Source organism: Pantherophis guttatus, chromosome 1 (assembly GCF_059756535.1).
Source record: "Pantherophis guttatus breed Tessera chromosome 1, ASM5975653v1, whole genome shotgun sequence".
Taxonomy (NCBI): domain Eukaryota; kingdom Metazoa; phylum Chordata; class Lepidosauria; order Squamata; family Colubridae; genus Pantherophis; species Pantherophis guttatus.
The window spans coordinates 236,703,522-236,718,306 of record NC_142063.1 but is presented as its reverse complement, the minus strand read 5'-3'; the positions used below and the strand labels follow the sequence as shown (position 1 = coordinate 236,718,306).

At 40.2% G+C, this 14,785-nt stretch overlaps 1 protein-coding gene across 7 annotated transcripts in view; it reads right to left on the bottom strand.

Annotated features, from left to right (window-relative positions):
• Positions 1-1,926: 1,926 nt before the first annotated feature.
• The window catches only part of ANKRD6 (ankyrin repeat domain 6), a 94,030-nt gene continuing 81,171 nt past the window's right edge, over positions 1,927-14,785 (bottom strand). For all 7 annotated transcript variants that reach the window (XM_034408980.2, XM_087882564.1, XM_034408973.2 and 4 more), the window contains 9 exons: positions 14,485-14,583; positions 13,585-13,662; positions 12,461-12,565; positions 12,050-12,181; positions 10,010-10,186; positions 7,893-8,045; positions 6,122-6,232; positions 4,169-4,487; positions 1,927-2,877 (listed from right to left, as the gene is read on the bottom strand). In XM_034408980.2, the coding sequence (XP_034264871.2) occupies positions 2,318-2,877; positions 4,169-4,487; positions 6,122-6,232; positions 7,893-8,045; positions 10,010-10,186; positions 12,050-12,181; positions 12,461-12,565; positions 13,585-13,662; positions 14,485-14,583 (1,734 nt within the window). In that variant the 3' untranslated portion in view covers positions 1,927-2,317. The remainder of the gene's footprint in view (positions 2,878-4,168; positions 4,488-6,121; positions 6,233-7,892; positions 8,046-10,009; positions 10,187-12,049; positions 12,182-12,460; positions 12,566-13,584; positions 13,663-14,484; positions 14,584-14,785) is intronic.

The following is a 14,785-nucleotide window of genomic DNA, read 5'->3' as shown; positions in this document are numbered from 1 at the left end:
GTGGCAGGGGAAGGATACTGTAAAATCTCCATTCCCACTCCACTCCAAGGGAAGGTTACTGCAAAATCCTCATTTCCTCCCGATCAGCTGGGACTCGGGAGGCAGAGAATAGATGGGGACGGGGCCAATCATCTGGTATATACTGGTTCTCCAAACTATTCAAAATTTCTGCTACCAGTTCTCCAGAACCTGCTGAATACCACCTCTGAGTCTGTCTCAGCCCAACCCACCACAAAGGATTATTATAGGGAAAATAGGAGGAGGAAGTAGTAGTATGCATGTTCGCCACCTTGAGTTATAAAATAATAAAGGTGGGATAAAAATCAAACAAACAAAAGGTGGCTGGTAGTGGGTGTGTGTAGTACACTTGAATCTTCCAGAATCTTGAGCTCCTATGGAAAGAATCTAGCTCGTAGCACTCTATCTGTTACCCATGCTGATCAATGTAAGGTATATATTCATAATACAACTTAAATAAGAGCTAATAGATATTAACACAGAATTGTAGATTAATGTAAGCAACACAAGAAACATAGGAGCAAGTGACAGTAAAGTATGATGGTTGCATCTCTGCAATCAACTGGCATATACAGTATGTAGGACAGTTGTAGCATCCTGGGGTCAGGTGATCATCATTTGCAATTTAACCGTGCCAGCTTCCAACATACAAAGTCAGCGGGGGAAGCTGGATTCACTTAACAATTGCACGATTCACTTAACAACCATGGCAAAAAAGATTGTAAAATTGGACACAATTCAATTAACAGCAACTCACTTAGCAACAGAAATTGTCCCAGTTGTGGTCATAAATCGAGGATTACCTGTATTCAACTATATTACCATTTCTTGGCTGCACATCAGTCAGCTTTTTACTATGGGAAGATGAGTGTAAATCTTATTTTCAACCCCTTGCTACACCTTCCAGATGACTACAGCAAGTCTCCCTAGTCCACAATGCAACTGAACAGTCTGGTCATCATGATCTCCAGAGACTGGAACAAATGCCCATATATAAAGTTGTTAGGGCTGGGAATACTTGCGATTCACAAACTCCTATACAGTATAAAAGAAAATAGTAGTCTTTCTGATGTTGGCCACTGTTTGCAATTTTCAAAATTCAACTCAATTATTATGGTTAAGATATTGGGTAAGAAGTAAGGAGACCTAGGTTCTAGTCCACCATCAGCCATGAAAGCTTAGTGGAAGGTTTTAAACCAATTTTAAACTCAATACAACCTTCACAGGGTTATTACTTGTACCACTCTTGCGCTGTTTCAGGGGTGAAATGCTCCCGGTTCGGACTGGATCGCCTGATCTGGTAGCGATGGAGGCGGGTGGTTCGGAGAACCAGTAACAAAAATCCATGCCCAGCTGAGCCGCGTGATAATCAGAGGCTTTTTTTTTACTTTTAAAAGCATTTTTTCTACAACCTCTGGCCGAAAAAATGCTTTTAAAAGTAAAAAAAAAGCCTCTGATGATAGTGCGGCTTAGCTGGGATCGTCAAAGGCTTTTCAAAGCATTTTTTCTACAACCTCTTCAGAGGTTGTAGAAAAAATGCTTTCAAAAGGCTCTGACGTTCCAAGCTGAGTTGCCTGATCAGCAGAGGCATTTTTTCTTTTAAATGCCTCTGACGATCAGGCAACTCAGCTTGGATCGTCAGAGCCTTTTGAAAGCATTTTTTTACAACCTCTTCGTCGAAAAAAATGGTTTTAAAATTAAAAAAAAAATTTGGCCACACCACCCAATCACATTACCCTCCCCCCCACTAAGCCACGCCCACAGAACCGGTAGTAACAAATTTTAGATTTCACCACTTCACTGTTTTCATCGTACACATGCAGTGTTCAGATAACCAGTGCCCAAAAACATACCCAGTGTTTAGATAACAAGCTCACACTAAATAAAAATACCATACTCAATACTATAAAATGTTTGAACTTAAAAAATATTTAATATAATAAAACAGTTTATTATAAAATAATAAAACTTTAAAGAATTCACAAAACAGCACAGGGACTGAAAAACAAGAATAGACATTCAATCACTCACTCCCAGCAGTGTATCTGAGGGGCACTGATAGGTAACAAACACATTCTAGCCAGAATTAGTATGACAACTAGCACTATTTAGAGCTAAAACAACATTTTGTCCATCAATAAAGTGTTGGCTTAGGAAAACTGGTTTCCTCGAATAATTTCATGGATACTTTATCATCTTTAAAGGCATATGTTCAATATGAATGAAATAGTTCATAAGTGTCCCCTGCCCTAAAATTGTTTCAGTGGAGTTTGTGTCCTTTTTTTGAGCCATGCAAGGGCTAGTTGTCCTTCTGCACTTTAGTCCTTAGCTTCTGCAGTTCCTCTTCTAAACTTTTAATGTATTCTTTAAGGACCTCTTTATCTTCCTGAGCTTTCTGGTCAGCTTGGCAACGAGCTTCTTCTATCTTTCTCTCATACCACTTCTCCATCTGACTTGATACAGCCTCAAAGAAGTACTGGGTAATTTCCAATGCTTGAGTTGTGCCTGCCAGCTGAGGACTGCCCTCCTTTCCTTCAGTGGCAGAAGGTGGAGGCTGCCCAGATGGAGCTTCCCCTGATTGGTGGGTCCTGTGCTTCAACTGACCGCTTTTACTTGGTTTCTTGGTTTGAGTCCCTTTGTCTATCAAGCAGCTGCTCTGTGATTCTGCCTTGGTACACTCAGGAGAGGACTGCAAAACAGTTTGTACTTTTACATGCCTCAGTCTGGAAATGGAGTGTTCCGTTGCTGGTGGTTCTTGCTGCAATCTGTTGAAACATGCTTTATCCTTTGGCCTAACCACTTGGGGAGATGCTGCAGGAGGAGGAAGGACAGCACCACCCACTAACTGTTGCTCGGTTCCTGTAAACGGAAAGGTAACAAATCATTACAAGTGCTTGGAGTTGGGGAAGCTTCAGAAAAGCCCAGGCCAAGCAGGAGAATGGGAATCATAGCCCCCATGCAGGCTGGCAATGGATAAGGTCAACCTTCCTTAATGCAGTTTTGGACCAAGGTTATTCTAATTCCCTATGTCTTGTTAAAGGTAATTGGAATAATGATTGAAATCTCTTCCTAGAAGAATGAAATATTTTGAGAAATATTAAAAAAAACCAGAATATTATATTTCCCTAACGGAGAAACATGCTCTTGGAAAGCAGCCCCTACCTTTCTTAATAGCTCCAGCAGGACTGGGCCAGCCTATCTACAAGACAAAAGACCTTCAGCTCCAGGGTGATGGGATTAAGACATGGCCCTTCAGGACATAATAGGACCATTTAGCAGAAGACACAGAGCTCACTGCATTGCACAATCTCCTAAGGACATTGCATCACTCAGCAAACTTCAACCAAACCTGGGAGCTCAAACAAACATGACTCCATAGGAATCTGACACCAGCCAATAAAATACATGTTCTTACACAGGAACAAGAATTTCAAATTCAAAGCCCAAGTGAAGATATAAAACCCTCCCACTCTCAACTCCATGTGTTCAGCTGCACCAGAGAACCATGTGCTTGGTGGTTCTGCTTCATCATTAAACCATCTTTCTAATCAGCCTCCATGTTTCCAGCGTCTTCCTCTCAGCTTGGAACTGAATCACATGGATATTTCTTCCAACATAACAAATGAGATTTTAGGAGACTGGTGACATGTTTAATTGCTTGCTTGAATATTTATGCATGCAATTTTTAGACTGCTTGATGCCCAATGACACTGAGCAGCTTATAATTTTTTAAGAAATGGGCGCTTGCAACGTTAGAATTGCAGAATAATGGCCATGGCTTGAAATTATTGTGGATTCCTGCTCTTAACAGTAGCACAGTTTTTCTTGTAGGGTGGTGAAGAAGGCTTTAATCTGTTTTAATTTGTCTTTTAACTTTTGTATTCTCTGTTTTTTATTGTTGTGAGCTGTCCTTCGGGAGAAGAGCGGAATATAAATCCAATCAATCCAATCAATCAATCAATCAATAAATCAATAAATCAATAAATAAATAAATAAATAAAATAATCGTACAGGGTGAAGAGAAGCAAGCTGCCTAATATCAAAAAAAAAAAAATAGAGACTGAAATTTAGATTGACACCACAGGTTTCAGTGCAGCAACTTAGCATAGATATCCATCTGAAAATTGCTGAAATAAGAAAACAAAAATACCTGATGTGCTATCTTGCTGAACCGCAAAATACTGTTTTCCAAAGTTCTCCTCTATGACTGGCATTCTACTCCGTTCTGTATCTTCTGAGAGGCTCACAATGCCAGAATGATGATGGGACCCATTTGATTGTGGTGGGGTTTGGCTGGTTCTACAGTCATTGGTAATGTGAAGGTTTTCAGTATCCAAAGTCTCTGAGAGAGACACAGATGTGGACAGAGTGGATTTTGGTCTCGAAGATCTAGAGTCTCCAGAGAGCTTCATTTCTAGATTCTGAATTTTTAGCAGGCACCAAGCTTTCAATTCACCCACCAAAGACAGCTGTAAGAAGAATCCACACATCTATCAGAGCGCATCAAATGATATCTCTCAATTCTCAGGCACTCTTATATTTTGTAGTAATGTACTTTTGAATCAAAAATATTTGATGAAATATTCAACAAAATCAAAACTTTCGCATTTCAACCTGTAATAATTAGTTACATCGACTACAAATGAGTCCATAGAATTCTGTAATTAGTTATGCGGTAAGGAGAAGTCTTCAAAATTTTGGGTTGGGGAAGGATAGCAAGCCCCTCAACCCCTTGCCAAAATGGGGTCTGCTCCCAGGATGGAGCCATGCAGCCTTTAAGGGAGTTAAAGGGGCAGATAAGCTTGCTCTCCTTTCCCAGGTGCTCCAGAGTTTTCAGGAGAGCTACAGAAGATGAGGGAATGGAACAACTTGCCACAGCCAACTCATTGCGGCCAATCTGTGGCGCAACCAACTCACCATGGGCAAGTTGGCGCAGAACAACTCGCCATGGCCAACTCACTGTGAGACAACTCATTGTGGGACAATTTAACAATTCTATTTAATTATTTAAAACAAATAAAAATTATTTTAATTTTTGCCATTCATGTATCATTCTGTCCCTCCTTTTGCATCCTTTCTTTAATGATTCTATTCCACCATTTCTTTGATGTTAGTGTAACTCTTGTCTTGCAGCAAGTTAGCTGTCGCGAGGTGGCCATAGCAAGTTGGCCGTGGCGAATTGTCATAGGGAAGAGGATGTGGGATCCAGTGGGTGGGAAGGCAGGCAAAAGACTTGCAGGGATCCCAAGGAGCAAGAAGCCTTGGGATGGGGGAGTTTTGAGAGGATGCCTTGGAGTGGGGGAGTTTTGAGAGGCCTAAGGCAGGTGGTCCTGGGCCTGCACTAAGCCTCCTAGGACTTCTCCCAGCCCAAAGCATTCCATGCTCTGTTTAACAACTGCATTGGGGAGAGCAGGGATATGGTCATTAAGCAAGGTGATCTTGTGGGAAACTCGCATAATGACTAACACGACTTGTGATCATAATGGGCAGATTTCATTATTGTTTTAAGTCAAGGACTACCTTTAGAAGACAAGTGTACTCCATCCCTAAGAATCAAAAATATAATGTATTTTATTAAAATGTCTGATGATAAATATAATTTTTCAACAGCAAGAAGAAAAGACATACCGACAAAAATTATCAAAAATTATGTTGAAATACTTTGATTTCAGCAATCTAATTTAACTCTGAATGCTCAGAATAAAAACTTTTCACTATAACCAGAGTTGTTTTGTTCCTTTCAAAAATTTGTAATTCCTTTCATTATTTCACATATGCACTATTAATAAACTGCTCGTCATTTTACGTAATTGATCTCGCAAGTAATTTGCAGAATAGATCCTGCTTCTGCAGCACAAATCTATTGCTGCGACTTGAAGGCTCTCAAAATTGCTTCAAAACCCTTGAAGGTTTTCCCAGGAAATAATCTTTTGTGTATTACATATGCCTAGAAGACTTCTAAGCAGCCATACCAAGCCTCTAAGTGCCTGTACCTAAGTGTGCTTCATGTCACAAAAGGCAGCTTCTATTATTATTGAAGCTTCTCATCTTTAAAGCTGCACAACCTTATTGTGTGTTCATTTCAACAAATGCAGCAACCTACCTGGCGTTTCTCCCCTTCATTTCTTTCCAACTCCGTGTGCTGAAGACGATGAAGACACTCCACTCTTTCTGCTGACAGCCTCTCTGCCATCAATTTGTCTAAAACACGGAGCTGTGATGGAACCAAAAGGTTCATTCAGAAATGGTATCACTTTAATCATATACAGTACTAGATCTTGTACTTCAAGCCATTAGATCAATAAATCTGAAAAGGGCACTTTCAATGAAGTAGTGTGACTTCATTATTTATTTCAGTAAATTATTTCAGTAAAAATTGTTTTGAATTTATTTTAGCTACAGATGTGCCCACAGAGTAGTTATTTTCTTTAAAGAAGAATAATATATTGGTTTTCTTTCAACAATTGAGGATTTCTACTATCTGTCTACTTGTCTTACACAGGGACATATACTCTTATATATAACTGGGTTTCCACATCATGCTAAGTCAGAATATAATTTCTTTTTTTAGCCCAAATGTGTGTATCCAGCTAGCTTGGTTTATTCAGTTAAGCTTTGTTTAAAATATAGCTTATCACAGGTATGAACTGGACCAATTTCTTTACAAGTCTTAAACAGGTAGTCCTCATTTAATAACCACAAACTCTGCCACTAAGATTTCACTCACTAAGCAAAAAATTGTGATCACAACTATGTATTCCTTTCTTCCTCCCTCCCTCCCTCCCTCCCTCCCTCAGCCTTTGGAACGCTCACCCTAGGATAGCTGGCTCAAAACTGATAAGACTAAATTTGACCAGTTTCACACCTTTGCTTTTGCCTGGCCCTTTGGATTACAATGGCCTCCCAGAAGTAGTAAAAACTGGTTTCTCCAGAAGGACCTTGGGGATATTATGTATGTGTACTTGTGTACTTACATTCATTACAAAGGAAGGGATTTCAAGAGAGAAAGCAAACACACAATGGAGAATATATATATTGAAAGCAATGCACTGGGGTGGCAGCTGAGAGTGCACTTTACAAAGAGCCTGATATATTCCTCATTGTGTGCCTGCTTATTCTCTTGTAATCTCCTCCTCTACAATCTCTCCACTCTAAAAGGGAAGGGAAAAAACCTCCCAACAGATCAGCATAGGACAATGCGTACTGACTGTAACAACGATTATGTGATTAAGGGATACTGCAAAGGATGCAAGTGTGGGTATTGGTTGTGAAGTTCTGTACTGTTGTAACTTCCAATGGTTGTTAAATGATACACTTGGTAAGCAATGACTATCTGTATTGGTTTGGTTTTCACAGCCAGTATCAGTTGGGTAGTATTGGGCTTCAGGGTTTGGTGGCTATGGCCTAACATCAGGAAACCTGTTGCCTAGACTATGATTACCAACCTCTGAAGCCCAGCAGTGATCTTTCTAAATGCGCTGCGTAATAATGAGAGCTTTAAGACAGGGGTGTCAAACTGGTGGCCCATGGGCCAGATGCGTCACCCGCAGGGCACACCCACCCCAGCTCCGCAAAGGGGAAAACATAGTGAAATGTCATGTGACGGCAACATGATGCAGCAAGTTTGACACCCGTGCCTTAAGATGTAACATAGGAAGACAAAACATTGGCTGGTCTACAGATTGTGCTTCCTAGGGGAAGACAGCAGAAAATAATGTCCACATTGTAGCAACCATATCAGATAAAGCAGCTTTGCTGTCATGGAATGTGTTTCACAGGGTGATAATGGCAGTCAACCAGTGAATTCTGCTGCATTCGTTTTCCTCATAAACCCCACATTTTGAAACACATTGCATTCTTTGATTCTTCCTTACCTGATGTTGTGTTTTATTTTCCATCTGTCCTAATTTGCTGTTCATCTTATCTTGCACTGCTACTAACTCAGCTTTTATTTCTTCCATAGCAGCTACCAGCTGGTTCTCTACTTTATGTATTAGTGGCTCACAACGACATCCATTTATAGGTGCCTACCGGAAATGACATGCACACATGCATAAGCATCTTTCTCTGAACAAACATATTTTGTTAATATAGCAAAGACAATCACAGAAGATACACCAGATTGGGGCCTCCTGGAAGCCAATTAATGAGGAAAAGGAAACACGCCTAATAACTTTAAAAATAAATTTGGACTACAATTCCCAGCCAACATGATTTCCAAATTAATATTTTACATTTATGGCATTAATAACACAGGAAATAAAAAACAACATGGTACAGTGGTATGATAAAGTTTGTGAACCCTTTGGAACTGAGCCATTTCTTCATGTTTCTTCTGTTTTGGAGTGTTGCATGCTTTATTCTTGGGTTTATTTCTGTTGGATAACCACTCCTAGAAAGAATTACATTTGTTTTGCATATTTCCCATTAGTATGTTGTCTGCAATGGTTTTGTAACTTTGTGAATATCAACAGCTCTTTTTCTGAGGTCCATGATACGAGACATAGAATCAGTTGATCAGTGGAACAACTTGCCTCCAGAAGTTGTGAATGCTCCAACACTGGAAGTTTTTAAAAAGAGATTGGACAACCATTTGTCTGAAATGGTGTTTCAGGGTTTCCTGCCTGAGTAGGCAGTTGAGCTAGAAGACCTCCAAGATCCCTTCCAATTCTGTTATTCTGTAGTCAACATGCATTAATTTTTGTAGGGGAAGGACCCTCAAACTCATATTTGATGGTCATCTCATTGATTGGAACACCTGACTGAATTATTCCCTTAAGTATATGTGTTGTTGTGGGGCTTCATATAACTTTTTATAGCAAAGACACTGAAACATGACACTGAAATACTTTTATGGCATCATCTATATGAGGCATCATCATCTTTATGGAATCATCTATTATTGCTATAAAGCAATAATAATATTGCTTTATTTATTAAAAGGACTCACATGAATCTCAGATCACACCGAAGGCCACAGTACTGCAAGATTATGAATAGTTCTACGGAGTTTGCATCTTTCTCTCACCTCTTGTATTGTTTTGAAGATACAAACGTACAGCTAACCGTTTAAATAATCAATTAAATAATTGAAACAAAAGTGTAAAAATCAATTAAATAATTGATACAAAAGTGTAAAAATGAATTTGTTTTAGAAATACATGCTATATATGACACAATATCTATGTACTTCACTGTGATCTAGCCAGGTTCTGACAGGTTCTGGAGAACTGGTAGCTGAAATTTTGAGTAATTTGGAGAACCGGCAAATGCCACCTCTGGCTGGTCCCAGAGTGGTGTGGGAATGGAGATTTTGCAATATCCTTCCCCCAGGAGTGGGGAGGGAATGGGGATTTTGCAGTATCCTTCCCCTGGAGTGGGGTGGGAATGGAGACTTTGCAGTATCCTTTCCCTACCACGCCCACCAAGCCACACCACGCTCACCAAGCCACGCCCACAGAAGCGATAGTAAAAAAGGCTAGATCACCACTGGATCTAGTCCTGATGTTTCTCAATGCTGGCATCTTTCAGACCTGGGAGGTGAAATCCATGCAATTGTAAGTACTGATTTTTGTGATGCCTTGTTTAAAGAGGGCCAACAAAATTGTTCTTTTAACCTCACGAAACAAGAACTTTAAAAAAAAGACCTATTAAGGAATATTATTAATGAATTCTTACTGGGATTACAATCTTATGTTGCTTACTTACTTAATCATTCAAAAGTTCTGCCTCCAATCAAAATTAAAAAGTAGATTCCAAAATAAGTATCCTCAGTTTCTAATTCTTAAGGAAGCATTGTGCTTGCTATCAAGAAATAATTCAGAAAGCTAAATAATTCAGTCATGAAGGTACATTCATATTTCCCTGATCAATATCAAGATTCCCTGATATTCCCATGATAAAGCACAAATATGACTCCTATAAATTATAGAACTTCCTTGAAAATCCTTTACTCCTTCACTATCCCAATACTTTGCTTCTAGATTTATACCTGCATGATTTTTCCATTCTTTCCACGATACAGAGTATATAATTGATAGGCCCTGAATTCATGAGGTGGTGGTGGAGATGCACAGCGATGCTTGCTTCTGCGTTTAGTCGGGTTTTGCTGTGGACCAGGAGGTATCTGCTGATCCGCTGGGGGCAAAGGATCAGAAAGCGCCAATACCTAATTTTCAAGGAAAGGAAGAAACAGCGTTTTTATCAGCAAACAAAACAATTGGGCTCTTTTTTTAAACCTTTTTTTTACTTTTGTTAGCTAAATTTTGAAACATTCCCTGCTCATCATGATCTCAGTTGACTCCCAGAAGGAGTCCAACAAAACAGAAAATATGTTTTGGTCTGAATCTAGAGTTCAGCAGAAACTAAACCCATAATGTTTTGGTAGTTCTCAGTTCCAGATGAAGTTATTTTTAAGACAATATATCCTACCACCGATTCCTGAGCTTCTTAGAGAAAGTGGTTCCTTTCTCTCAATTTCCATCACTAATGTCTCAGCATGAAATCTCCCATCGACCCTTCATCTACATCAGTATCTTCCCTTCCTTCTTCCTCTCCAGTTTCTCTGTCACTACCACTAATGTTCTTGGCTTTTTCTCCATTCTTCCGGTCACAAACACACCTGCCAAACTATTTCTGCCTAGAACCGTAATGGCGAACCTATGACACGTGTGCCACAGGTGGCACGTGGAGCCATATCTGTGGGCAAGTGAGTGTTGCCCTAGCTCAGCTCCAGCGCGGGCCGGCCAGCTGATTTTTGGGCCTTCTGGGCCCACTGGAAGTCAGGAAATGAGTCGTTTCCAGCCTCTGGAGGGCTTCCAGGATGGGGGAGCCGTTTTTGCCCTCCCCAGGCTCCAAGAAAGCTTCTGGAGCCTGGGGACGGCGAAAAACAGGCCTACTGGGCCCACCAGTAAGCTTTTTGCCATCACGTGCCAAAAGCAGGGGTCACGTGGTGTGGTAGTGGTAGCATGTGCATGTGGGGGTGGTGGCACTGAATTATGGGTATGGGCATGCGCGTGTGCATGTGCACGACCTCCCCCGCGCTCCCCTCGCTTTTGGCATACGACAGCGAAAAGGTTAGCCATCACTGGCCTAGAACAACCGTATTTCATTCTCAGCATGAAACAAAACTGCTCTGCTTTGTTCTCTGTATGGAACAAAAGTTCCAAATTATATGTGCCTTAATTTGGAGCTGGATCATCCCAAACACCAACTGTATTTGCACAACCCTAATTCACAGCCTGCATCCAAATTTATGTATCCTGTATTTTCCATGAAGTTAAAAGTAACACATAGAATATTATTTATTATTGTTCCTAATATTGTCCATAACAGGTGCAAAGATGTCCATCATATCGATTTACTGTAATGAAGAGGCAAGGCTGATGTCTATCAAGTCCTTTCCTTTCCTTCCTTCCTTCCTTCCTCCCTCCCCTCAGCTGCTGAAAAGATCTCCATAACATTGAGCTGTTTTAATTACCATAGATTAATAAATTAAATTTGAACTAATTACCACCAAAACTTTATTTCTATTTGAAATATATTTTCGTTGAGAACGTAGCTTGAAATAATTGTTAGCTGACAAACATGTGCCTATACAGCCTACCAAATACTCTTCACATCTTATAAACCCTTTTACACTGATTTGGAGCTCCAGGTATACTTGTAAAGGTAGAAACAGACATTCTGCAAATTCCGGAACTAAAATAATTAAAATTTTATTCTTCTAAGCCAAATTGACTAATGATATATAAAGGCAGAGATCTCTGTAATGGTAGTTTAATACTCTGATGGCTTACAAAAGCAGATCGCTTACAAAAGTTTAGTAGAATAAAATTTTAATTATATTAGTTCCGGAGTTCGTGTATATATATATTAAAAAAAAAACTATAGCTGAATATAGTAGGATTGGAGGCTTTTGGCAAAGACTAACAAAAGCATAGGAAAGACGCATACTGTTGATAGAAGGCGAAAAACACACTGCCTACATCAAAGGACCACTGTCTCTCTGTTGAAGTCCATCCCCTAATACCTTTTCTCCTGTTTTCTTCTTTTTACTCTTCTCTCTTTGCTCTGACAGAGGCAATTGGCTTTCATTTTTCAAGTCACCTCTCCCTTGCGCAGGATCGCTGCTGGGGGTGTCTTCAGCAGCAGACGCACTATCCTGTTCCAAATACAAGCACATCTAGGCATGAAAAAAAATGGATTTCTATTTTTCCTTTCAGGTTTTATAGCCCGATCCTGGTATCGCATAAATTCCAAGCAGAGGATAAGCACCGAGAGGCAGCACTCAAGCTTATAAATCATAAGTACTAATAGTTGGGTCCAAGTGCTTAAAACACAACAGACACACCCATGGCAAATTCATATAGTTTCAACAAATGGAGTCTTTCAGTTCTCATACTGCTTTCCTTGCCTCCTAAATACACAGAAATGGCTGTACCTTGCTTTGCACCACTTCATCGCGTGGCACGGACTGAGCACGTCTTTCCTCTTTAAGCCTCTCCCTTTTCTTCCTCAGGCTCCTTCCACGATTAAAGCGTGAAATCTAGATTCAGCATAGTTTTCATTAGAATTAGATCCAAAGTTACCGTATTTTTCAGAGTATAAGACGTACCAGCGTATAAGATGCAGCTTAGTTTTTTGGAAGGAAAATGGGAGGTGGGGGGAATCTGCCTACAAGTATTCATCTGGCTAGCGTCCTTAGTCTAGTCAGCTTCAGCACATTAGTTTGCTGGTTTTTATCCCCTACTTGGGGATAACAAAAGCACAACTGATCCTTGGAGAGAGAAGCAATGAGAAAAGCAGGCAAACCACCGAGATCGCGTCACTCGCTAGCACCTTGTTAGGGCTGAAAAAAAACTTCACAGCTGAGAGTCGGAGGGAGCAGGCAAAGCAGGGAAGATCGCTTCACTGAAAAAGCTTCTAAAGCACAGCTGAGAATCGGAGGTAGATCGCTTCAGCTTCAAAAAAGCTACATTTGGAGTATAAGACGCACCCAAATACTCCAAAAAATACGGTAGTTAAACTTTAAAAAGGCTCACTAAAGCTAAACTGACTTAAGACGGGTGCAGCCAAGTTAAATCCTATTGAATTTTAATACTTCACCCAATCAATTAAACATCTATCTGTGATCAAGTTTGAATCCAACCTATTACTGCTTAATTACAGGCAGTCCTCAAGACTTTTCATCACGGCTGTAACTCATGGCGGTTGTTGATCAGGTCACCCACATAACTGACCTGATTTTACTACCTTTTTTTTTTTTTGCACTGATCGTTAAGTTAATCACCACGTCGTTAAGCAAGTGCGGTGGTTGTTAAGCAAACCAATTAACTTACTATGGGTGCAGTTTTGCTGAAAATCAGAAGTCAATACTGAAATACGTCTGAAAGCCAGAAGTAAATATTGGGTTTCGGCATTTTAAAACATGGTCACATGGCAGTGGAACCCTGCAAACAGCTGTAAACGCAGCTTGGCTGCCAAGTGCTACCATGTGACTCCAGATCGTAAGTACTCCCATTAACTTAAATTAAGTTTCCAATTCAGCTCTGGTGCATGATATACCTGAGGGGCTTTAGTAAGTAGAAGAGCAACCTCAGGATTGTTGTGTTCCCGTGCAACTTCTAGTGGGGTCTGGCCAGCCTGTAATAGAAGAAATTGGTTTATGCTGCTCCAAAACCATTAAGCAACTCAAAAGACAGGACATTTTTAAACAGGTGAAAAGTAAACACTCTTTTTGATCTGAGCTTCTTAAAGTGAAAGTGGTAGATTGACACCATTTTTTAAAAATTTCCCAGTTTAGTCTACTCTTGGGGTTTTCTATTACCTGACTCTGCTTAGCTTATCAAGATTAGCCAAAGTCAACCAGGTGCTGCCAGCTACGATGATTACATTTATAACACATCTCCTAATTTATGAGCCTGCAGTACAGGTAGTCCTCGATTTACGACCACAATTGAGCCCAAAATTTCTGTTGCTAAGCGAGACATTTGTTAAGTGAGTTTTGCCCCATTTTACAACTTTTTCTTGCCACCGTTGTTAAGTGAATCACTGCCATTGTTAAATTAGTAGCACGGTTGTTACGTGAATCTGGCTTCCCCATTGGCTTTGCTTGTCAGAAGGTTGCAAAAAGTGATCACATGACCCCGGGACACTGCATCTGTCATAAGTATGAGTCAGTTCCCAAGCATCCAAATGTTGATCACATGACAATGGGGATGCTGTAATGGTTGTAAGTGTGAAAAACAGTCACAAGTCATTTTTTTTCCAGTGATGTTATAACTTCGAACGGTCATTAAACAGTGATGTTGTAACTTCGAACGGTCATTAAAGTCAATGTTGTAAGTCAAGGACTACCCATATGACCTTATTAGGCGCCCGTGACCTTCATGTTGCCCATAGCAACATTTCAATTGGTATTTAACAGAAAATAGAGCAGTAACCCAAAAAAACTTCTACACTTACATTGTTAACTACTGTCCCATCAGCTCCGGCTTCCAAAAGCAATTTTGCCACTTTCTTATGATTCAATGTGGCAGCTACATGAAGTGCTGTATCTCCAACCTAAAAGTTACAAAATCAGAATGGCCTATTCATCATGACCTTGATTTTCACATTCAATCCTGGTCGGTCGGTCTGTTCGTCCCTCCCTCCCTCTCATTCATCTCTCTCATTCTCTCTCTCTCCCCCACCCCTCACCTCTCAAAAGCAGATTGTACCTAATTACTTGGTACTTTGTAAGCAAAACTGCATGACTGGAACAATC